Consider the following 27,328-nt stretch of genomic DNA (forward strand, 5'->3'; position numbering starts at 1 on the left):
GTGCAGAGGGCGGCCACTAGAGGGAACCCAAGAGTTGGAACTTAAACTGAGACGATTCTGTCCGACACCGTGATGGGTATCCGGTGTGGCTTAGTGGATAAAGCATCAGCACGTAGAGCTGAAAACCCGGGTTCAAATCCCGGTGCCGGAGAGAATTTTTCTCCGTTCCATTACTCTTTCATCGTATAAAAACACATTAAGTCAAAAATATTACTTTTGAGAAAAAGTGTTTAAAAGATGTTGACAAAACTGAAATTTCAAAATATTATTTTTAATAAGCTGTTTCTTTTTATGTGTTTTTTCCTCCAATTCTAAGTTTATACACATACCTTATGTAGGCTACATTATATACGCCTTTTTCTCAGAATCAATAGTTTTTACTTAATGTATTTTGATTGTAATTCGGCGATATGTTATTGTTATTAACGTAATAATTCTCTGTATATATTTCATATTTCTGTACACCGGAGATAAAGGACACTATGTCCATTTTTTTTTTTTTTTTATTTACGGAATTGAGGTGTTCGTAAACTTTTATTTCATTTTTCGCGCTCTTTTCAGTGGTGCAAAGCAATAACTTCTACGCGTAATAATACGCGATTTAGCAAGTTGGAAAGAATACTACGTGTTTTCTTGTTATATTCCCCTTTACTAATCAGTTCCTTTGGCGTCCATACATGATCTTGCCCACACCTGTGGAGTAACGGTCAGCACGTCTGGCCGCGAAACCAGGTGGCCCGGGTTCGAATCCCGGTCGGGGCGAGTTACCTTGTTGAGGTTTTTTCCGGGGTTTTCCCTCAACCCAATATGAGCAAATGCTGGGTAACTTTCGGTGCTGGACCCCGGACTCATTTCACCGGCAATATCACCTTCATTTCATTCAGACGCTAAATAACCTAGATGTTGATACAGCGTCGTAAAATAACCCAATAAAAATAAAATACATGATCTTCCTGGTCTGAATCCGCCTAGATGTCAGAAATATATTATATTAATTAAATTTCTTACAACTGCGAGAACCTCGTATGTTAATGAAACTGTAGGTCATAAAAACTGCTTTATATAGAATAAAAGCGGCAGGAGTTATATTCCTAACAAGGTCACCAACTAACGTACAACAAAATCATAGGTCAAGTTGAGAAATATTACATTCGATAAGAAGAAAGGAATAAGTAAGTGAAAGTGTTACAAAGAAGTAATAGGAACACAATTTAAGTCAAAAAGCAAATCATAATATTTTCTAAGTTTGTTGTTACTCTGTTTCAGAAAGTGGCTTGTTACTATTGAGCATAAAAGTAAGTCACCTTAGTTTAGGGGGAAAGGCGCTACAGATATCAAGCCAGAAACGAATGTTTTAATAGAAACAGTAATAATGAAAATATGTTTTCCGGAAAACCTGTAATTTCACTTTAACATCGTATTTCATTCACTAAGAAAATCTAAATACAAAGAAAGGGATATACAAACCAAATTTTGGGAATTTAAGGAATTAACAAGAACATGTGAACAGAGAAGTAAGAAAAAGAAAAAGCGGTAGAAGAAGTAGTGTATATCACTAACTCAAACTATATAATGCTGTGTGGAATTTGTGTGTACTCCATTACGGGTCGTTGTGTGTGCTACATTGTGTTAGTTCTCTCCCGACATGTTTCTAATTTACGTCTCCTGTTTGTCTAGCCCTCCACAGTACTCAGGACGAGTATTAACATTATCTACAGCTATTACACTCTCCCCAGCAAACAAACACTCGACAAACTTCAGATTCCTACATATTCGAATTCTAGAAATTTTTGTCAACAGAAATGTTACACGTCACAAGGAATTATATGTGGGCAATTATTCCTATGAATTCACTTCTTGTTATGGTTTTCCTTATGGTTGCGTAAGGGAAATAGACTATAATTATTTTACAAGTGGCTTCAATATTTATCATATGAAAGCGGAAGAATTGTCATACGAAAGTGCAAAGAACTGCCATATGTAAGCTGAACATTGTCATTATCAATGCGAAAGAATTTTCGTACGAAAGTGCAAGAATTGTCATAATTATGAAATCGGAAGAATTGCAATTATGAAAGCGGAAGAATTTCCATATGAAAGCGGAAGAATTGCAATTATGAAAGCGGAAGAATTGCCATATGAAAGCGGAAGAATGGCAGTTATGAAAGCGGAAGAATTGCAATTATGAAAGGCGAAAGAATTGTCATATGTAAGCAGAAGAATATTGAAATTATAAAAGAGGAAGAATTGTCATATTAAAGCAGAAGAATTTTCATATGAAAGGAGAAGAATAAAATTGTCATATGAAAGAACAAGAATTACGATATAAAAGCGCAAGAATTATCATCCGAAAGCGGAAGAATTGCTATATGAAAGCGCAACAATTGTCATATGAAAGCAAAGAATTTGGATATGAAAGCAGAAGAATTGTCATATGAAAGCGCAAGAATCACCATATAAAAGCGCAAGAATTACCATATGGAAGTGGAAGAACTTTCATATTTAACCGGAAGAATTGTCTTATGAAAGCGCAAGAATTGCCACATAAAACAGGAAGAATTGCCATATAAAAGCGCAACAATTGCTATATGAGAGCTGAAGAATTGTCATATGAAAACGGAAGAATTACCATGTGAAACGCAAGAATTGCCGTATGAAAGCGGAAGAATTGCCATATAACAGCGCAAGAATTGTCATTTGAAAGAGGAAGATTTCTAGATAGAAGCGTAAAAATTAGACGTAGAAAAGGAATATTTATACCAGAATTGAAATAATTGGACGTTGAAATGGAAAATTTAAAAATATGGAGGCGGAATAATTCTACAAAGAGGCAAAATAAACAGATGTAGATTTGGAAGAATTCAATACATAAGCGGAGAATTAGACGTAATAGCGTAAAAATTTGACGTGGAAATGGAAAAAATAGACGAAGTCGTGGAAGAATTCAATACAAAAGTGGAAAAATTAGATATACAGTAGAAGCGGAAGCAGACATGAAGGAGAAAGACATGAACAAAGAAGCGAAAGGAATGGATGCAGAATAAAATGAAATATTGAAAAGAAGGGAAACATAGAAAAATAAATCGATTAAGAAAACGATTAAATTCATTGAAAAAGTGTAAGAAGTAGGCAGGTACTCACTCTTTGCCGGCTGTTTATATATAAATCTGACAGTAGTTGCGGCAACTCTCGCCCAGTCCAAGGTCGCAGCGGTCCACTCCATCTCTAGACGCACTGTATAAAGAAGTAAATGCTAGAGGATCAGGATCAAGAACAGGCGGTTTTAGACAATTATCTCTCAAGTTTTCGATATAGATTGTGAATTTTATTAAATTTATGTTATAGATGAGTTACCAAATTTGCTTATACAACGAATTTAATTATTTTCGTTTTGAAACTTTCGCTTGTTCTGTATTATGTGAAATTATTACACTTGGATTTTTATGATAGAGTAAAGAGTGCAGAGAAATAACCTGTTATCAGTAACTTGCGAGAAAATATCATATTCCCTTCATTGTTTGCATTACTGGACTTCATTAAAGATGTTGTTCTAAGAAACCGAACTGTAATAATTTTAATGTGCTCTGAAGCGAAGAGCGTCACTGCATTGTATTTCGATATAGGTACCCGTCTTTATTTTCTTTCAAGGCTATTAATAGAAGAAACAATTCCCATAAGTGGTGAAACACAATGGCAGTGCGTGGGTTTGGAGTATTCCAATACTTGTTACAATTTGGACATGTCACAACGATGTTACGAAACCCACTTTTGCAAATAAGTAACGAGCTTCAACAAAACTTTTTTCTGATTATTATTAGATTGTCCCGCACTATGTCTACACACGATGAGAGAACGTAATGAAGTTTTATGCGTTTCGCAGTAGTTACGTTCTTTTGTCTTATTGAAAGCGACAGGCCTATTCTTCATTACAGTTCGTTTTATAGAATTCCAGTGCATTCAAAAATCATACATTAATGCGCCGAAATAACAAAATTTAACATTTGTTTTTCGGATTACACACAAAAGGCAACCATTATACATCTAAAAATATAAGATAGTTGGATTTACTTGTAAATTATATGACATGTAGTACATCGATGTAATTAATTTTGTAAAAATTAATTTAAAAACCTATTTGTACACTGTAATGATCGGATACCTGAACATCTAGTAAGAGTAATTCGAGATCTATACACAATATATCAGAAATGCTGTTACACATACCTGCTTCAGGTAGATAAGATATATTAGATTAAATAGGTTAGAGCAGATTTTATTTTTATATAGTTTAATTGATGAGTTGTATATGTTGGAAAGTGAATAGTAGTCTGTATAGCTGAACTGATGAATTTTATAAGCTGTAAATTGAATAGTTATCTGTACAGCTCAACTGATGAATTTTATATGCTATAAATTAAATAGTATTCTGTATAGCTCAATTGATAAATTATTTATGCTTACAAATTGAATTAATCTAATTGATATGAATTGTACAATTTTGTATAGCTTAACGGAAGTATGCTTGTAAATTGAGTTAATCTGTTTACTATGTATTGTGTATTTTTGTATAGCTTGGCTGATGAATTGTATATGCTTTAAATTGAATAGTAATATATAGGCCTATAGCTGAACTGATAAATTGTTTATTCTTGTAATTTTGAAGCAATTTGCTTGATATGTATTATTAATTTCTGTATATTTCGTCTGATTGAATTGTTTATGTTTTTATGTATTTACTAAACTGTCCCTGTAAATATTATGTTGTATTACGGCTAAGACCACAAGCCTGGCTCTTACGGTAGTGGCTAGAAACATTTTTGTTTTATAATTTTAATTCGTACTCACTAACTAGCTCGCTAGTAAAATAAAAATAAAAACAAAAAATAAATTAAATAACTTACTTGCTACATATATTACATTTTATAGCTAAACTGATGAATAATTGTTTACGTTTGTGAATATAATAATCGGATTGCTATGTATTATATATTTTTGTAGAGCCACAACGTAGCTCAGTTGGCAGACGACTCGCTGGCCTGCTGAACCGGAGCTGCGCTCAGGCTTCGGTTGGATTCCCGTTTGGTCTGATTGCCTAGTTGTTTTTTTTTTTCGAGGAATTCTCTGGCTGTGGGACGGATGCCGAGTGGTCTATGGCGAGTCCTCGGCCTCACTTCACTTCATCTCGCCAGAAAATTGTGATATTTTAAAATTTTGGCTTGTTCCACATCTTTAAGCTTCAATGCTAATGTAAGATCTATGGAATACAATAAATGAAATGAAATGAAAAAATGAAATGATAAGATAGATTAGATAAGATAAGACAGATTAAATAATATATATTACTTAATTACAAAGGGCTTTTAAGGAACCCGCAGGTTCATTGGCACCCTGACATAAGCCCGCCATCGGCTCCTATCCTGTGCAAGATTAATCCAGTCTCTATCATCATAGTCCACCTCCCTCAAATGCATTTTAATATTATTCTCCCATAAATAATATATATTAGATTAAATAATAGAGAGAGAGAAATAAATAGCCCGGCCTTAATTAAGGATGACGACGAGGATCCGGAAATTAACAGCAAATAAAAATATAATTAATTAAATATGAGTATTGTTATAAAAATAAAATGTAATAATTAAGCACCACTGATTATGAATTATAAAATAAAATATTAGAATATGATTTTAAAATTTTTACTTATAAATAAAATATTTTATTTAAAATTAGCATATCCTTATTTAAGGCCTTCTGAGTGGTATAAATGAAATTGTATAATCTGCAGGGAATCTTTAAGAATTTTCGAGATGATTTTTTGAATTTGAAAAGATGATATTGAATTGTTTTCAAAAATTATATGTAAATTTTGGTAAAGAACTCCAAGCACCAAAAAATAAACCTGTCACTGACCAATTGAAGAGAGAGATGTTATACTTGACACTAAGGTAGGGAATACAAGGTTCAAGAATGACCCTCTTCATGATCAACCTGATGAGCTTGGTTTAGATTTTGTTATAGACAACAGACAATTTTTCTTTACTAATGAAGTATTACAGGGAGTCTTAACTTCATTTTAAAGTTTTAGGAAATTGATTACTAGTACCTTTATGTGAGGGTCAGATATAATGTTTACTAAAAATATAAACTATTATATATATATATATATATATATATATATATATATATGGGCACATTTTTCAACATGAAAAATTGAAAAAAAAAAATATATATATATATATATATATATATATATATATATATATATATGCATATGTATTTCAGTAATATCTGATGAAAAACTCTCAAGAAAATACAATGGAAATTGTAGAAATTACAAAATTACAGAAGAAGAAGAAGAAGAAGAAGAAGAAGAAGAAGAAGAAGAAGAAGAAGAAGAAGAAGAAGAACTCAGTAGCTCGTACACTTTAAAAAAATAGTTCCCTTAGCGTTGCAGGACTCGCAAACATATCGAGATATAAAGTATATTCTATTATTATTATTATTATTATTATTATTATAAATAGCATGGCCTATGTGATTTTCTGTTGCAGAATTCAGTCTACACGAGGCCTCCTTTCCCAACAGCTGCAGTATGTTTTGGTTTTTCTTATCTTGCGCACAACTAGGCGCACAATTGTTCTGTGCCATATTTTTCCTCGTTGGTTTATTAGTCATTAAATACCTTTTGTATTACGGAGTAAGTACCAAGCACTGCCAATATCTTTGATCACATAAACATTGTGACTGCAGAAGCTGATGAAACGCATTACGGCAGAGCAGAGCAGAGCAGCAGTGTTCCTCGTCCAGTTCACGGATGTTTTCGGCCTGCTTATATGAGCATATGTATTTTGACTGACTTAGCTTCGACATAATAGTTTCATTGTTATTGAAAATTACTGTCATTGGAGTGGAAGAAGATACATCATTCAACTTAAATTTGGTAAGATAATTTTAAAATTAATAGTCTGATTAAGAACGAATTATACACTTTTTTGATTACAGTAATAACATTAAGTAGACTAAGAAAATGACAACGATTTCTTCAAAAGTAGGATTGATCATATTTTAACAGAAAGACTTCATAACGATTTTATTGGCAACGAGAAGATAGCAACTGAAATATATATCCATGTTGAATCTTTCGTACACTACTTTTAACACTTTAATATAAATAATTGATTAAATGGCGATCTTACTCGTGTTAATTATCTGAGCATTTGCGGCTTACAGCTGTTTCGGTGCTATTCGACACCATCCTCAGAGCCTACTAGATATCGGCACTATTCAACTTCGCTGCCTGTTGTGTGGGTGCGTTCGTGTGATGAAGAGTTGTGTCAAATAGTGTGTGTTCTGAAATTGATCTGTGTGTTGAGAATTTGATTGGGGTGTGTTTTAGTGTGACTGTATATTTCATATTGTTCTAGTGTGTTGAGTTTTTGGTTTTTGGGTTGTATGTGTAGAATTTCCATGTCTGTATTTATGTTATTGTATGTGTGATTGACATTAGTTATGTGTACGGCATATATAGGTGTATTGTGTCCTGTGGTTTTTTGCTTTAATGTGTTATTTGTATCGAGTTTGGAATGATCTGCCCGTCTGTCCAATGTAGAAACTGTCGCAACTATTGCATGTGATTTTGTATATGCCTGTGTGGTTGTATTTATTTGTTTGTGTTAGTTGTGTGTTGAGATGTCTTTGTAGTGTGTTTTCTGTTCTGTATGCTATGTTGTATTTCTGTTTTCTGAATGAGGATGCGATCTCGTGTGTGTTTTTGTTTTCTTATGTTAGTGTTAGTGAGGATGGTGTCGAACAGCACCGAAACAGCTGTAAGCCGCACATAATTAACACGAGTAAGATCGCCATTTAATCAATTATGAAATATATAGTTCTTATTTAATATTTTATGGACATCTTAGCAATGTTAGATGGATCTGTAGGATTATATTGCTTAAAATCGTGATGTGTTTCTGTGTACATGTTTGTATGGTAATGTGGTATCTATATATTGGATAATTTCAACTTGAATATTATTTGTGTTGGATACTGAAGTTCGTTGTATAACATTTTCTGTTTATTTCTGGGTTTTTTTCTTATGCTTTTAACTGAAAGTGAAGCCTTGCATCGTCATCGTCATCATCATCATCATCATCATCATCATCATCACCATCATCAACTCTTCAAGGATTAGGAAAGCTCTCCTGCTCCGACCTCATGTTTCATGCTCACTGAAAACTTAGTTACATACTATGTAATACAATAAATACTAAGTTTGTTTTTGTGGACATGCAATTAAGTTTGCATAGTTTTAAATAACAGCTTTTTTAGTATTTCCGGAAAAAACTCAAAACAATAGACAGTTTATTAGTGTTTTATTAAGACAGGAAATTCCAAAATAAATATTAAGGAAAGACTCATTGAAATAGTAGTAGAAATGTTGAAAGTGTAGCCAAGTTTGGGATCAGAAATATGCAAGAATCCTTGGTGTCATTATGTTCTATTAATCTGAGATACATGAAAATAGTACCAATGGAAAGAGAAAATCAAAAAGTTTAGTTCCTTACCTTAAAGATCATCAATGTTTGGGGGGCCTTGGTAACACGGCACGCATTAAGCCTATATCAAGTTCCACGTAGGTACGCGGATTTTCCGATCCCCAGATACTGAGGTTATGTCTGTTCATCTTACCAGAAAGATGAAAAGTGGCTTCGTCAGAAAACACCACGGAACGAATAAATTCATCATCATTTTCAATTAAAGTCTGCATACTCATGCAGACATTTCTTCTTTGTTCCCTGTTTTTAGGGCTTGCAGCAACTGTAGTCGGTGCGAATGAAATCGCAACCGCTTGCAAAGAATCTTGCCTTAAAATCAGTGTACCATTTACGGATTGCAGGCCCACTGGGTGGATCTGCACCAAACTTTGTTCGGTAATGCCGTTGCACATTAATAACCGAAATTCAAGTTTTTCTGTCCTCTATAGCAGCCATTTGCGTCAACAATGAAGAAATTTGTTTATACGCGCTATTATTAGGCGGTGTTACCAACTAGGAAAACAATGTTGCCAGAACTAAACTTTTCGAGTTTCTCTTTCCATTTGCTGTTATTTTCATGCATCTCAGATTCATAGAACGTAAATTACATGTGTTCGAAACCGGAAAGGTCTTATGTAGGAGCCCTGCATTCCATCACGACAAGACCGAGGTTCAAACCCTGCCCGCCTCTATGAACGACCAGCGAGCGCTCAGCCATTAACACAGTCATCCTCGCATTTCTTCAACTCGCTACGCGAAATGTCATTAGTCATCACCATTTATCATCATCATCAATTTCAAGGATTAAGGCATGAAAGGCTCGTTCCGTCTCGTGATTTATAATTGCTGAATCCATCTCCTCCTGATCTGCCGACATCTCTTCTACCACCTGGTTGATATCGTGAAGCTAATTTCGGGAGACGGTGGTCTTCCACTCGCTCCACATGTTCTTTCTCATTAATTCTATATTGATATAGCCTAATTTTTCTATTAAGTTAAAGATATTGAGCTCTTTCTGAAGTCTTCACTTCTCTTCCTTCTTTAACGTATATCCCGCAATGTTTCTTAAAATCTCTTCTCTAGGGCCTCAATTTTTCTTCCTTCGTTTTTGGATAGTGTCCAGAACTCCTCTTCATACATCAGTATGAAAACAGTCATTTTATAAAATTTTAATTTCGTTTCTTTCCTGGTGTTGTAAGTACCTTTTTATTGTGCCACATATATAACTGAATTTATTTTTGTTTGTAGCGTCGTTTTTATTAAGACAGGAAATGTTGCATTGTAGGTAGTCAAAGCTTTCCCTCCAATATAATTTTTGCTCTTATTATTTATGGTGAGATCGCTTGAATGCTAAAACCTTAGTTTTGTTGCTCGATATTTTTAGGTTAAATCACATTATTTAGTTTAAATAAGGACTTCTGCAGTTCAACTTCCGAGCTACATATCAGAACCTGGTCATCCGCAAATAAAATTGATTCTGAAACTGAATTTCTTATTTTAAAATGTGTTGCCTGTTCTTTCTGCCATTTGTTTACAGCATCGTCAATACAGAGTGATTCACGAGGATTTACCGCCACTTACGTAGCTTTTTTCTGAAGATATTCTGAGCAAAAAATATCATGCAGGCCTAAACATGTGTCTTAATTTCAATATTTTCAAAGTGACACTAATTTGAAATTATTTGTAAAATACCATTATTCTTTAGTTTTAAGGGTAAAATAATATTATAGATAAAGAATGAACTATTCAGGAGTATCATTTCTTTAATTAGCTAGTATTCTGAAGCTAAAAATGTGTTGTGAATTCCATAGTTGCTTCGTAGAGATTTTTTTTCGATTTTTAACTACAAAATTATATTTTTCTTACGAATTTATCACAATAATTGTTACAATTGATGCAACTCTTGTAAATTCTTCAAAACTATACATTAGGATGCATAATTAAACTGTAAAGAATCAAGATCCTAAAGTCGTGTGATTTGTAATAATTAATGTGGTAAGTGCGTAAGAATGATGCGATTTTTAGTTAAAAATTGAAAAACAAAATCTCTATAAAGCAATCAACAAATTTTAAGCTACAGAACACTACCCAATTAAAGAAGTGATACTTCTGAATAGTTCATTCTCTATTTATAATATTCTTTTACGCGTACAAATAAAGCAAAAAAGTTATTTTACAACAACTTCAAATTAACGTAACTCTGAAAATATTGAGATTGGGACATATATTTATATGAAATTGTTTGCTCAGAATGTCTTCTAAAATAAGCTCCGTAAGTGTCAGTGACTCCTCATGAATCACTGTTATATAAATTAAATATTAATGGTGAGAGAGCAACCGTGTCTCACTCCTTTATTTATAGTTGCTATTAGATTCGGATTCCTTTTGGATATTTTATCAATTGTAATTTTATTTTATACATAGATACTTCTTATTATCATTATTAGATGTTGTGGTATACCTTTTTGTACAATTTATTTCTATTGATCTTGTCAAAGGCGTTTTCAAAATCTATAAAGGCCATAAATGTAGGTATGTTGAATTCTGTACGTTTTTATATTATTTGATTTATTTTAAATATACAGCCTGCACATGATATCCCTTTACGAAATCCGTTTTGGGCTTCTGAAATTAGGCATTCTATTATTTTGTTTAAGCGATAGTCATTAATTGGTTTGTAATGTTGGGGACCGATTACACAAGTTGACTGCAGCATGGTACATAGACCGGGAACATGAGCTAGTATGAGGACATTGACTTGGTTCTGTGGACGATTACGCGAATAACAAGGTTCACATAAACAAATCTGGACAGCTCTAAAAGTAAATATACGCTACATAGCATTACAAAGATATATTTTACGCACCTTTTGTTATTTGCAGAAGAATTATCATTGAGCTATTCGTGGGTTTGAGTTTCTTCCTTTCTTTTCTTGTGCTACAATGTCTCTGTATATAATATCGCTTGTCACCTCTTATGTTTGTATTACATAATATACAGGTAATGTTCCCGTCATTCACTCCAAAATGCTCACCAAATTCCGCTGCAAAAATATGCGCCTCAGAACCTTTAACCTTCGGCATTATTATTCAGCAGGTACACTGTTTACGCATGCTACGGTAGTGACTGGCGAACGGAGTATTCAGCAGGTACACTGTTTATGCATGCTAGAGTATACTGACTGGTGAACAAAGTATTCAGCAGGTACACTGCTTATGCATGCTAGAGTACTGACTAGGAAACAGATAGTCAACTTGAAATCACCGTAAATTTTGGAGCAGTTCACGATATGACTGCGAAGAATCTTTTGTCTGTATTCTGACTCAAAATCACGTCCTAACAGTCCGAATCATTTGTCCCTTAAAAGTTATCTATCTACAATATATAATTTGTCGAAACATATCTAAAAGAGCTTTAACGTCAATGTTTAGTTTAATAAATAAGTAATCTGTATTAATTTAAAGACAGTCTTTTCTATCGTAAATGTATTGTATTGTATTTATTAACATTCCATGGTATTCATACATTGTTTCACAGCTAGAATATGGAACAAGTCAAAAAACTTAATACTATTATAAAGTCTTAATTTATAGTCACAGTCTAGATGAAATATATACAGAAGAGGTTTACAATACAGTCTACTAGTACAACACAAAGTTTTAGTATCAATTTCATGAAGCGTTATTGAATGTCATGAATTCACCTACAGAATTCTCTAATTTGGCCCTAAATAATCTTATGTTTTGAGTTTCATTTTTTATATCGATAGGCAGGCTATTAAACATTTTTACTGCCATATAACACACTCCCTTTTGATATCACGATAGACTTGCCGATGGAGTATGAAAGTCATTTCTTGACGTGTATTTATGTTATGAACTGTTGAATTAGTTACGAAGTTTTCGCGATTACATACGAGGAAGATTATTAATGAAAAAATATACTGACAAGCCATGGGCGTTATTTGTAGTTTTTTTTTTAAATAGTCCTACACGATTCCCTAGATTTGGCACATACTATTATTCTAATTACTCTTTTTTTGTAATAGGAATATACTGTTACTATCTGTGCAATTTCCCCAGAATATTATTCCAAAACTCATTACCGAGTGGAAGTATGCAAAGTATATTGTTTTTAAGGTTTTTACTATCTTTTGCATAGATCTAATAGGAAAACATGCTGAATTTAGTTTGGAGGTAATTTCTTTAATATGATTTTTTTCAATTTAACACATCGATTTTTAAGCCAAGAAATTTGGTTGTTGTTGTTGTTTCTAATAGGAATCTATTGTTAATTATTGCGCTTGAAATTTGAGAGGTATCTGAATAACTGGAAACATCGGTGCTGAAATTACTTTTTCATACAAAAAGTGCTACTCTTGTCCATGAAGTCCTGACCACAATTGCTAGCGTTGATTAGTACGGGTCACCTCCAGTGACACACTTCACAGCAAACTCATTGAATAAATTTAACTGAAATGTCACTCAATCGTGACCAAAACCACTGGAGCTGACAGCGCCCTTTCCTGTGCCATCCCTTCCGACATTTTACACTCTATTTCATAGTAAAAATTAAGCTCGCAATTTAGTGAATATTACAGCCGATTTGTTTGGTTTACATAACAAATTTATTACCAATAAAGTCCAGTAGTTTATGGGGAATTTATTTCCTGATCACTTTCAAAAGTTTGAATAAAGTTAGAATATTCGATAGAAATTTAATCTTTTAATTCACATGTTACAGTACAATTAGGAAAACCAAATTTTTTTCAGGTAACTGTTACGCAAGCTAGGGAGAATATTTCAGAATGGTTTTAATAATAATAATAATAATTATTATTATTATTATTATTATTATTAGTAGTAGTAGTAGTATTATCAATTATTATTATTATTATTTGATTTATTTATTTATTTATTTATTTATTTATATTTAATGTGTTGTACAACAGCCAGTGGCCAATTACAGTTCAGCACAAAGAATGAACAAAACCATAGCAATGATATAAAACAATAAAAGTAAAATGGAATAATTAAAATAATGACAATTAATAAAAATGATAATTGCAAATGAAATAATGGAATCATATAAATGAAGAATGAAATATATAAATAGAATTACAATGATATACAAGATGCCGAGAATATTGTGATACTTCTCTAAACAAAAGGCATAAATAAAATTCATAACAACTGACATAAAACTCATAAAGTATATACTACACATTAAATGGATCAAAGTTCAATCCATGCAAATTAGCATATTTTATACATGTGCAGACCGGAGAGAGAGCTTTAGAATTTCTATTATAAAGTACTTTACGAAATCTTAAACCCTTAGCAGGAATACGAAGACTGATATTGCTTATGAATGATTCACAATCAATATCACCCTTAATGGCTTTAAAAAAAATAAATAATCATGATCTTGACGTCTGGTAAATAAACTACAGCAATTAAAATATTTGCAATTAATCTCATATTTATAATCGGAATTAGGTAAAAATCTATAAGAACACAAGGAAATATTTTTTTTAAATATAATAATAATAATAATAATAATAATAATAATACTTATTGGCATTTAAGGAACCCGGAGGTTCATTGCCGCCCTCACATAAGCCTGCCATTGATCCCTATCCTGAGCAAGATTAATCCAGTCTCTACCATCATATCCCACCTCCCTCAAATCCATTTTAATATTATCTTCCCATCTACGTCTCGGCCTCCCCAAAGGTCTTTTTCCCGCCGGCCTTCCAACTAACACTCTATATGCATTTCTGGATTCTCCCATACGTGCTACATGCCCTGCCCATCTCAAGCGTTTAATAATAATAATAATAATAATAATAATAATAATAATATAAACGAACAAAAAAGTGCAAAGAGTTGAATAGAGCTTCCTTGCCATTATTGCAGATTCTCTTGCTGTTCTGTGATTTAATACCGGTTAATTCAGTAACAGTGAATTCTTCCATTACGTGAGGTAAGGTTAATGACCCTTCAGTAACAGTGCGTTTATGCTGGACTGCGTGTGATCGAAAGACGTGCGCATAGTCTAAACTGAAGGCGTTTCATACAGTAGTAAGATCAGTCGCTATAAAATACGCGACACTTTTACGGAAAAATTATTAGAGCAAGGGAAAAATGAAATAGGGCGTTGCCTTACATGCATTTTTCTTAACCACATGTCAACACATGGGAGGAGTAATAGTAGGAGAAAGAATGATAAAGTGCATAAGATTTGCTGATATGGCGTTGTTAGTAGAAGAGGAGATAATATTAAGGAATATGCTAATGGAGCTAAATGAAAGCTGTGAGCAGTATGGAATAAAATAAATGTCAGCAAGACGAAGTCCATAGAGCGTATTCCGAATCTCACCGGACCGGTGGACAACAATGACGTCACGCTACAGCGAAATAGGAACAAAACTCCTGGAAGGTTCGATGGCTGTCATGGCGGCTGTACAAGTTGTTGTCTGTGCTACGCTAGCAATATTTTGCGAAATTTCCGTACTGTCATCTCGTTCAAAGAAAAGAGAGCATAAACAATTTATTTCTTGAACCGGTAGTAATAACTGGTCCGTTGACATGTTCGCTCATAAGCCATTTACATATTGTTTTTACGGTGTGCTCATTACAAACAATACAGCAGAACACACCGCCATGACACAACAGTGCGCGATGTCATTCGTCTGCTAATCCCGATCTATAAAAGAGCCAATCAGATTCACTGATGGCGGTTGATAGAGACTGCCACCACCTCTGCAAGCTGATGGAACCGGTGCGACACCGGTGGAGCATCAGTGACGTCATCATTGAAATTCGGAACACCGTGATGCCATCAGATTGCTCAGTGCTGAGATTCGGAATACGCTGATAGTCATAGAAAGAAAAGTAAAGTAGGTAAACTTGCGAATTCTAAATTCTAGAACAAGTGGACAGCAGTAACATGGCCTGCTGCCAGGAAGTCAAAAGGAGAATATCAATGGCAAAGGAAAATTTTAATAGAAAAAGGAACATCTGGAGAAAGAACTAAGAAAGAGACTAGTGAAGTGCTTTGTATGGGGTGTAGCATGGTATGGAGTAGAAACATGGACATTATGACGAATTGAAGAGAAGCGACTAGAAGCATTTGAAATGTGGATATGGAGGCGGATAGAGAGTGTGAAATAAACAGACAGAATAAGAAACGAAGCTGTATTGGAAAGAGTGGGTGAAGAAAGAATTATGTTGAAAATGAACAGAAAGAGAAACAGGAATTCTTTGGGTCACTGGTTGAGAAGAAACTGCCTACTGAAAGATGAACTCGAAGGAATGGTGAACGGGAGAAGAGTTCGGTGCAGAAGAAGATATCTTTTATTTTATTTTATTTTAGTTGGTTATTTTACGACGCTTTATCAACATCTTAGGTTATTTAGCGTCTAAATGAAATGAAGGTGATAATGCCGGTGAAATGAGTTCGGGGTCCAACACCGAAAGTTACCCAGCATTTGCTCATATTGGGTTGAGACAAAACCCCGGAAAAACCTTACCAGGTAACTTGTCCCGACCGGAAGAAGATATCAGATGATAGACGACATTAAAATATATGCATCTTATGCGGAGACAAAGAGGAAGGTAGAAAGTAGGAAAGGCTGGAAAATGTTCGGTTTGCAGTGAAAGACCTGCCCTTGGTCAGAACAGTATGAACGAACGAACGAACGAACGAATTAATGAATGAATGAGCGGTCAAACTATTTACACGTATACATCCTAACTCTCTGTATATTATATTCACGAGAGAGTTCTTCTCTTTCTTCACTTCTCGTTTACAATACAACCATGAACAGAATTTAAATCTCTGTCAAGTATTACGAAGGAAAGAGAAGAGATGAATCATGCCTCGCCCACTGCCTTAAGCAGATAACCAAGAATTTCTCTGACCTGGTCACCGAATACTTTGCAGCAAGAAAAATGTTTTTGGGAGAATGAGAATTCTCACGATAAAAAGCAAGGTGATATCGTTGCCAAGTAAATCTCCATTTCTCTAGATCCAACAGGTGGTAGCTGGAAGAGAGGTCGACCACAAACATCAGTAGACCTACATATTAAGTTTTAAGAAAGAATTATTCTTGTAACTGAATCTGTTATGAGTAGTTATGCACTGTAACAGCAAACTTCGAAATGAGTGTTAGAACACTCAGCTAAAGGTAACAAATACACTTACGACTTCTGTAATCCTTAAATTATTCTGCTCAAGAACGCTTCACCAGAATAAGAGGAATTTGTAGTGTATAATACGACGGATAATATTTCTAAAGAAATTCCCTCCAAGGTATTGTACAACGAATTGTAACAAAAAAAAGTACAGTATTGAACTACGCTTTCTAGCCATCCCTCATTGAATTCCACTATTTCAAGTAGATTTCTCTCTGAACAAGGAATTATTACTAATTAGCAGAGAGCATAATGTTTATCAAGAACTATGAACACATTTTCAATACGGCATCAGTTTCTCTCTTTATTTTATTTTATACATTAGCGATATTGCATGTTTCCACCAATGTTCCCTTAATTAAGTCCCTTGTTTATTATGTGGATTATTTCTTTATTTTTACTTATTTTATTAAATGTTCAATTCTTCCTTTCTTTATTCCTAACTATGGTTCGGATAAAGTACTGTATCAGGATAGGTATACATTGGTCCGTACATTTTGTTTACAAAAATGAACCACTTTTTTTATTTGTTTCCTCTTTTCGTTTTTTTTTTCCCACTTTCTTAAACTAGTACGTACACAACACCCATGTCCGAGGCGGGACTCGAACCCACAACCCTTCGGGCAAAACGATAGAGACATGCCGTGCTCTTACTGCTTGAGCCATCCAGACCGGCATTACTGGGAAGAGCGCTCTCCAACCCCTAGCTAAAACATCAGTGAATTTTTTTAGTAGGTTATTTTACGACGCTTTATCAACATCTTCGGTTATTTAGCTTCTGAATGAGATGAAGGTGATAATGCCGGTGAAATGAATCCGGGGTCCAGCACCGAAAGTTACCCAGCATTTGCTCAATTGGGTTGAGGGAAAACCCCGGAAAAAACCTCAACCAGGTATCTTGCCCCGAGTCCACACCTGTGGAGTAACGGTCAGCGCGTCTGGCCGCGAAACCAGGTGGCCCGGGTTCGATTCCCGGTCGGGGCAAGTTACCTGGTTGAGGTTTTTTCCGGGGTTTTCCCTCAACCCAATACGAGCAAATGCTGGGTAACTTTCGGTGCTGGACCTCGGACTCATTTCACCGGCATTATCACCTTCATTTCATTCAGACGCTAAATAACCTGAGATGTTGATACATTACTCCACAGGTGTGAACAACATCAGTGAATGGACAGTATAAAAAAAAAGATCTTGCAAGCTGGGAATACCGACGGAAGGAATGCGAATGAAACAATGCGATAAGGAAGAGAGGGCGACAGGAAAGGTAATTAGATAGTTTGAATGATATTCATGAGTACAGTCGGAAGAGAAATGACATCGATAGAATCAGTCTTGCGTTGCGATAGTCACATTACAACTTTAGTTTGTTCCATTGCATGTGAATACGTGTCTTGTATCGCACAGTATTATTATTTCATTCGTAAACATATGTTGCGCGTTTAATTAGCTTCGAATTTTTCTCTTGCTACGTTGTTTATTTCCACAGCGATGTCCTCATCTGTCCATCTTCTGTGAAGAGACAGTACTTCCATCGGCCCGCATCGCCTACATACACACGTCAAAACAGACAGCAACGCCACCATTCCTTTTCGGTAATCGTTTCTTGCGCGAGCTATACAGCCTTAGTTAATGTTTGTAAACAAAAGGCACGGACCAAGGATGCCTATCCTGATACAACTACTTTATCCGAACCGTAGTTATAACATTTTATTTCCTTTACAACCCTTCACATTTGTGTGTTTCATTGTTATACTTTATTTATATTTGTTTTTTAATTTGTATCTTTTCTTTCAAGTTTTTTTCGTTTCTTTACTTTCTTCCTTTTTTCTTCTCACCTTTCCTTTATTTTCGTTACTTTGTTTTATTTCGCAGCTCACAGTTCTTCTTTATTTTGTATCTCTGCTGTTAATGTAAGTCTCCTTTAATTTTCTTCGAGACTTGTGTCTTCTGTTATCTATCTTTTTGCTTCTGTTCTTATTCATTTCCTTCCAGCTTTCATTTCTATAATGTTTCATTTTCATGTTTATCTGTCTTTTCCATTCTTCTACTTCCATTTGTTTCCTTTGTGTCTTCTTCTTTTATTTATTTCCCTCTCTCTCATTTTACTTATATCATACCTTCCTTTCCTTTTTTATTTTATTTCTGTCATTGCTTTCGTTTATCTTCCGCTTCCTTCATTTTTATCGTCTCTTTTATTTTAATTTTAATTCCTGTCCTCGTTATCTTTCGTCTCCTATGCTCTCTCAACTTTCGTTTCCATTGTGCTTGTAACTTTATTTTTCTTCTTTATTTTCATTTTGTCGTTTCTTTCTTTCTTTCGTTTTCCTATCGTTTCTTTTCTTGTACCTAGCTTTTCTTTTTCCGCCTCTTAATTATAGTCTGCCTTTCTTTTTGTTTCTTTTTCCTTCTTTCTTATTTTTACTGTTCGTTGATATTCCTCGTCCATTTTTTTTTTCCTTTTTCCTCCCCTCTACTTATTTCACAGATACTTTATCCCCTTTCCATTTTGCTTTTTGTTCTGTAATTTCTCTTTTATTTATTTCATTTACTGCCCTGATTTCTACTCTGATGTAGCAATTTGTTCAGTTTTCACAGCAGAATGGATAGAATTATTCATGTGACAATACAAGTATTACTCGACCGAGGACGGTGGAGTCCTGCAGCCCGGAGCGCTACTCGCACTTCTCCTGCGTTCGTAATACGTCATCGCGATAGTTCACATTACGCCCGCGGCTCCGCTCGCCTCGGTCGAGTAATACTGTCATGTAACATTATTACTATTTGTACAAAGTAATAAAATCAGTGGTTATAAAAATATATATCTATAAGGTATAAAAATTCTACGTTAATATTTCATATTTGAAATTTATAACTTATGTATTTCATGAATTCTTTGTAGTACAGTCTTCTTTTTTTTTTCAGAATAACACGTGAAGTCATTTTGGCTGCTGTGTGGAATTCTTGACTGGAAAATTCAACAGAGAAACAAACTACAGAATGCCGAGTACCTTAGCCAAACTATGCTGTTTCAGAACCCGATCTTCTTATGTGTAAGTTATAAGCAATTTGTAAAATAAAAATGTATGTTGGTCATTATTTTGTGACACACAAGGGCTACATACATCTTACGGAAATTACTACAGTAGTTTAGTACATAATATAATTTTGTTACAATACACACAACACACAAAATACATGTGGTATATTACAGACAATGCTCATAATAAATTACATTACAAACAATACACTACACAGTCCAACTCTTTGGAGCAGTAGTTGGCATCCACGATTGCGAAACTAGCGGGCCCTTGTTGGGACAAGTTGCCTGGTTGAGATTTTCCCGGAATTTTCGCTCAACGTATTAAGAGCAAATGCTAGGTAACATTCGGCGCAACATCCTGGACCCATTTCGCCGTTATTATCACAATCTTATCCATCCTACATACAGGGCGAACGGAATGCGACCTAACAGGTGCCCCAACCTCAGGATTTTTCATCATAATGACAAAAATTAGCCAGTGGCGCAAATGGCAGACATGAAGCGTTAATACTATTCATTATATAACGAACGTAACATAAAATACACGCATTTGAATCATGGAGACAGTTTTTAATATAATTGATTAAATGTTAAGTTCAGGTAGGTCTACTATCAGTAATAGTAGTGACAAAGTCTGAAAGACGAAAATAGCGATAGGTGACAGGAGTCCAAGGATTGAGAAGTTTAGGTTAGGAATAACTAAATGACAGGAGAACTGTGACAAGGTTAGAGTGAAATTTGCGAGGAGAGAAGTGAGAAGGTTAGAGTCATTAGATAAGCGGACAGATAAATGAAGAGGAGGCTAAGGACTGTTAGAGTGGGTTATATGAGAGAATAGATATGTGACAGGAGACCGAGGACTGTAACAAGGTCAGAGTGAGTTAGATGAGGGATAGACCTGTAACGAGGTCAGAGTGGGTTATTTGACGAGATAGATAAGTGGCAAGAAGTCGAGAATCTATAACAAGGTCAGAGTGGGTTAGATGAGGAGATAGATAAGTGACAGGAGACCGAGGACTGTAACAAGGTCAGAGTGAGTTAGATGAGGGATAGATAAGTGACAGGACCTGTAACAAGGTCAGAATGGGTTAGATGAGGAGATAGATAAATGACAGGAGACCGAGGACTGTAACAAGGTCAGAGTGAGTTAGAGGAGAGAATATATAAGTGACATGGAACCGAGGATCTGTAACGAGGTCAGAGTGGGTTAGATGAGGAGACAGGTAAGTGACAGGAAGTCAAGAACCTGTAACAAGGTCAGAGTATGTTAGATGAGGAGATAGGTAAGTGACAGGAGACCGAGGACTTTAACAAGGTCAGAGTGAGTTAAATGAGGGGATAGATAAGTAACAGGGAGCAGAGGACCTGTAACGAGGTCAGAGTGGGTTACATGAGGAGATAGATAAGTGACAGGAAGTCGAGAACCTGTAACAAGATCAGAGTAGGTTAGATGAGGAGATAGATAAGTGATAGGAGACCGAGGACTTTAACGAGGTCAGAGTGAGTTAGATGAAGGAATATATAAGTGACATGGAACCGAGGATCTGTAACGAGGTCAGAGTGGGTTAGATGAGGAGATAGGTAAGTGACAGGAAGTCGAGAACCTGTAACAAGGTCAGAGTAGGTTAGATGAGGAGATAGATAAGTTACAGGAGACCGAGGACTTTAACAAGGTCAGAGTGGGTTATATGAGGGAATATATAAGTGACAGGGAACGAGGATCTGTAGTGAGGTCAGAATGGATTAGATGAGGAGATAGATAAGTGACAGGGAGTCGAGAACCTGTAACGAGGTCAGAGTGGGTTAGATGAGGTGATAGATAAGTAACAGGGAATCGAGAACCTGTAACAAGGTCAGAGTAGGTTAGATGAGGAGATAGATAAATGACAGGAGACCGGGGACTGTAAAAAGGTAAGAGTGGGTTAGATTAGGGGATAACTAAGTGGCAAAGTCAGAGTGCGTTAGATAAGGAGATTAGTGACATAAGACCGAGAACTGTATCAAAGTTAGTGGTTAGATGAAGGGATAGATAGTGACAGGAGGCCATGGACGCGACAAGATTAGAGTTAGATGAGGGGATAGCTAAGTAACAGAAGATCGTAACAAGGTTAGATTGGGTTAGATGATGGGATAAATAAGTGACAGGAAGCCATGGATGTGCTAGATTGGAGTGGATTAGATGAGGGATAGACAAGTGACAAGAGACCAAGAACTGTGACAGGGTTAGAGTGGGCGAGATGAGAGGATAAATAAGTGAAAGGAAGCCGAGGACGTGACGAGGTTAGAGTAGGTTAGATTAGGGAGTAGCTAGGTGATAGAAGACCAAGGACTGTAATAAGGTTAGAATGGGATAGATGAGGGGATAAATAAGTAACAGAAGATCGAGGCCTGTAACAAGATTAGAATGGGTTAGATAAGGGGATAGCTAGGTGATAGAAGACCAAGGACTGTAACAAGGTTAGAATGGGATAGATGAGGGGATAAATAAGTAACAGAAAACTGAGGCCTATAACAAGATTAGAATGAGTTAGATGAGGGTACAGCAAGTTGATAGAAGACCAAGGACTGTAACAAGGTTAGAATAGGTTAGATGAGGGGATAGATAAGTAACAGAAGACCGAGGCCTGTAACAAGGTTAGAAGGCTTAGATGAGGAGATACTGTATTTAAGTGACAGGAGACCGAAGATGTGACGAGGTAAGAGTATGTTAGATTAGAGGATAGCTAAGTGACAGGAGACCAAGGACTGTAACAAGCTTAGAATGGGTTAGTTGAGGGGATATATAAATGACAGAAGGCCGAGGACGTAACAAGATTAGAGGGGTTAGATGAGGGAGTTATTAAGTGACAGGAGGCTAAGACTGTGACAAGGCTGGAGGGAAAGAAGAAGGCACAGCTATTCCATCTACCTGTAATAGTAATCTTGAAGTGAGTGGGTGGAAGTCAGCAATTTTGTCCTCGATAACTTTAATTGGTCTTCATTGTTGCGTTAATGAGTAGTGGCATACCCTTTGCGTACGTTGACAGCACTGCAAAATATTGATGTCGGAGAGTGGAAGTTGTTGAAATGGTGTGAAATCGCTCTACTAAACAGTAAGTTTCTTAATATGGTATATACATCAGAAAGGACACAATCTAAGGCGAGCGATTGGGATTATACATGTAGCTTTCACAGTGTTAACATTTTGTTTTTAAGAACGTTCTTTCGTTTTTATGCTATTGATTTCAAACGAAATGGTGTACCTGGCTCATCATTTACTATAAAATGTTACATTTGATTAATTGTTAAATATTCATAATACCTACATGAGTCCCAGCCAACGTTCCCAGTGTTCCTGTCGGACGACCAACGCCAGGCGCCCTTCCCCTGCTTCCGCCACTGTTTGCATCGGCGAACTTTAGACGTTTCGTCAGATTAAAACTTACGGACTTTATTGTAATAACGTTAGGCACTCACCCTCCTCACAGTAGCTGCTGCAAGTGCTGCCCATCTTGTTGATATATAATTCACATCACCATAATAAACTAACATTCACACGCATCGGTTCCTCTGCACTAATTCATTCATAGTTTTCTGCCCAAGGGCAGGTCTTTCACTGCAAACCCAGCATTCTCCAATCTTTCCTATTTTCTGGCGTCCCCTCTGCACTAATAGATCCAATTTCTCTTCAAATGTTTTAAATTCCTCCAGCGTATAATTAGTTGCATACATTTTATTTTTGTCTGTTTCCCAGAAATTAAAGTCACACGGAGTTAGATCTGGTGAACAAGCAGGGCATAACTCCCTGTTAATAGTTTTTCGGCTGAATATGTGAATGACACTCTTGTTGTTTGTTGTTGTTTGTTGGTAATTAATCAACTGTCAGAAAACAGATTTAAACCTCATAAGTAGACAGTGGATGCGGGATGACTTATCGTTGAATGTAGGTGCACATTTAATATATTACAATTTTTTCATTCAGACCATTGGTTGAACAGATTTTAAACGTAAACAGACGACGTCAACATGCTACTGTAGCTCCGTACAGTCAGAATGAAAAGAAAACTGACGTACTGTAGCACATAGTCATCATTGATAGAATTACTAGCGTTGCAGTAAACGACGATATAGTCTCGTAAGTTGTCGAAGCTGAATCGTCTTCGCCTATCCTGCAGGATAACACAACTGCACACATTGCATTGCAATGTTACTATGAACGGACCGGGGTCCCTTCGTTCTGTACGCTGCTGTACTCGCCAGGTACACAAAATACGGACGACGCGGCACGTGCCATATACTCTGATACAAAACAACTTCACTTTTCCTTAAGTCATCCCGCATACACTGTCTACTCATAAGTGATACCAATAAGACATCTCATGAGGTAACTAAGCTAGAAGATAATGGAGTAGGGTGGCCAGTCCATTGCATATATCTCCGATTAGCTACATATTACACTAGTAAGACTTCAGATGCATACAAACAATTGTTCTTCCTCTGATACCTAACGTCAATGTACTGCCCGATAATAGATGTACATATCAGCCAGTACCTCAATCAGAGGTAATGAATTACATTAATAAGTTTTAATTTGGCGAAGCGCCCTGAGTTCGGGGAGTTCTGCCGCTAGTCAGCCTACAGGAACACCGGTAACGTTCGCTGGGTCTGAATGTATTTTGCGAAAAGTTTTCTTTTTAATTCCCTCTGCAATAGTGTATCTTCCCGTATTAATGTTAAATTATTCTTGTAACTAAACATTTTAGGATATACGATGCTGCAAATTCCCAGGAGGAGAACCATTCTGACGATCTGAGAAGATCTTCAAAACAGCACAAAGACCAAGGCAAGAAGAATAGGCCAAAATCTTGGTCTGTTCCCCAAATTGAAAGCAACCGAGTTGAACAGAGGAAGGAAAGAGGGCGGAAGGAAGAAGACGCAGCCAAATGGAGGAGCTTGCCTTACTTATTTGCGAATGAAGGTTTGGATATTCCCTCTCCAACAGTGCTTTTCTATGCAAAAGGTTACGACAAAACCAAGATTCGTATTAATGAGCCTGATAGAAACATGTCGGGAAAGGGCGTGTCTGATTGGCGTTCTGTAATCATAGAAGCAAGCATGGCAAGAGATGGTAAACCATTGGAGACAAGTACCTTGAAAGGGACCAAGAAGAAAGCTCCATCACCTCCACTCTCATCAAAGAAGGAATCTACAGTTCAAATGTTTACCAGAATTAAACTAGATATTGAGAAAAACAAAAAACCATCAAATGGAAAGAAGGAGCATGTTTGCTCATCTGCTGCAATGCTTGAAGACAAATCATTGTACAAAGAAAATGGACAAGGGAATATGATAAAGAGGGAGGAAAATAATCAGAAGGAAAAAGAAGATGATGAAAAGAAAGATGAGGAAAAGAAAGATGGGAAACAAGCGCCAAAGTCAGATTCTGAAAAAGAAGATTCAAACAAGCGAGAGAAGTGTGAAAACAATAAAGAAGAAGAAGAACCAATGTATCAGCCTATGCATTTGCCTGCTTCGGCTCGAAAAGATGATTATGTGCATATGAAGAACCTATGTTAGGATCCACCAACGTGAAGATACATTTGATTTCTTTGCAACAATTGAAATTATGATTCAAATTGGGAAATCAGAAGGGACATTTTTCTACCTAGTATCTGTGTTTTATTAACAACTTCATAAAGCATACACGTTTGGGTAAAATCCAAGAATCAGTTACTGTTTCTCCAAACCGATAGAGCAATAACGCAATATTATGACATCACGCATGACGGCAATATTTCAAAATAAATTTAATTGGGGGACTGACGGATGCCGCCCCTAACACAGCAGATTTGTTGACGTGTGATGGCTTAAAACAGGTTCCTTCACGATATGTGTAGGCCATTCGGTATTTCGTAGAACTTTCCTGCGCGTGAGGGGAAGAAAAAAATGGACTGAGAAGCTTCCCTTCGTCGCTAAGCTTCGACTTCAAAGATAGCGGGTGCTCGCTAACCCTACCAAAAGGTTCTTGCTATAAGCTATGGCGCACCAATGCATTTGGTTTCGCGAGGTAACGAATGACCTATAATCCATAACAGATTTAAAATAAATGCATTTCAATAAAAAAACTTTACAATGGACTTATCCTAGACCCGTTTAACCTTCATAGTACATAACCTTCCACATTTGTTTACAAGTATAGATATTGATACAGAAGATAATTTTAAACAAACGTTTCAGATAATGGAGTTGAGAATTAGAATTAAGGCTGGTTCACAATAAACCTGGAATGGAAACGACAACGAGAACGGAAATAATGTTAAAATATGTATTTTAACATTTCCATTCTCGTTGTCGTTTCCGTTTCCAGTTTATTGCGGATCAGCCTTTACTGTACGTCTCTTAAACTGAATAGTAGATAATAAATTGGGTCAATCTTCGATATCGCCCCACACCACACGCGGGACTGACGTCTGATTTAAGTTTATTTATGAGTTAGGTGAGTTAAATGGGGGGATAGTTAAGTGACATTAAGCCGAGGTACGTGACAAGGTTAGTGGGTTAGTTGAGGGGATTATTTAAGTGATATGAGGCCAAGGAATTGTGTAGTGTTGAGAGTTACCAAAGTTTCACCCTAAACATTTCATATAGCCTATTTCATTATGACTAATATTTCTTTTACTTACTGCTATATCTACATAACAAGTCGTCAATTTCATATTAGTTTATACGCAGGTACAGTGGTGTATTCCTGAACAATAAAGTGCCTTGGCTTTGGAATTTCGGTAGTCGTCATCATCATAACCACCATTTCCACAGGAATACTTATGGAATGTCAGACGAAAATGCATGGGTTCGAATCTAGATATAGTGTGTTTTAGGTCTGCGGAGTATATCTCACTATGAAATTGCTTAAATATCAATAAAATATGACTTTTTATAAATGAAATCGCTTCAATATCAATAAAATGACCTTTTTAAAAATTGAATTGCTTCAATATTAATAAAATATGAATTTTTATAAATGAAATTTCATCAATACCAATAAAATATGCCTTTTTAGAAATTAAATTGCTTAAATGTCAATAAAATATGACTTTTTATAAATTAAATTGCTTTCATACCAATAAAATGTGGATGTTTTATAAATGAAATCGCTTCAATATCAATAAAATGAACTTTTTTTAAATTGAATTGCTTCAATATTAATAAAATATGATTTTTTATCAATGAAATTGCTTCAATATCAATAAAATATTACTTTTTATAAATGAAATTTCTTTAATATCAATAAAATATGACTTTTTAAAAATTAAATTGCTTAAATATCAATAAAATATTACTTTTTATAAATTAAATTGCTTTCATACCAATAAAATGTGTTTTTTTATCAATTTAATTGCTTCAATATCAATAAAATATGACATTTTATAAATGAAATTGTTTAATTATCAATAAAATATGACTTATTATAAATTAAATTTCTTCAGTATCAATAAAATATTACTTTTTATAAATTAAATTGCTTTAATATCACTAAAATATGACTTTTTATAAATTAAATTGCTTTAATATCAATAAAGTAT

General features: G+C 35.3%; 1 protein-coding gene across 1 annotated transcript; it reads left to right on the plus strand.

The window, feature by feature from the left end:
- The first annotated feature begins 6,764 nt into the window (after positions 1-6,764).
- LOC138695304 (glutamic acid-rich protein-like) lies at positions 6,765-26,851 on the plus strand. Its single transcript, XM_069819731.1, has 3 exons — positions 6,765-6,940; positions 19,649-19,776; positions 24,509-26,851. Exons 2-3 carry the CDS (start codon positions 19,724-19,726, stop codon positions 25,320-25,322), a joined length of 867 nt encoding a protein of 288 aa, XP_069675832.1. The 5' UTR covers positions 6,765-6,940; positions 19,649-19,723; the 3' UTR covers positions 25,323-26,851.
- Positions 26,852-27,328: the final 477 nt, after the last annotated feature.

The sequence above is a fragment of the Periplaneta americana genome, chromosome 2 (assembly GCF_040183065.1).
Source record: "Periplaneta americana isolate PAMFEO1 chromosome 2, P.americana_PAMFEO1_priV1, whole genome shotgun sequence".
In the NCBI taxonomy this organism is placed as follows: domain Eukaryota; kingdom Metazoa; phylum Arthropoda; class Insecta; order Blattodea; family Blattidae; genus Periplaneta; species Periplaneta americana.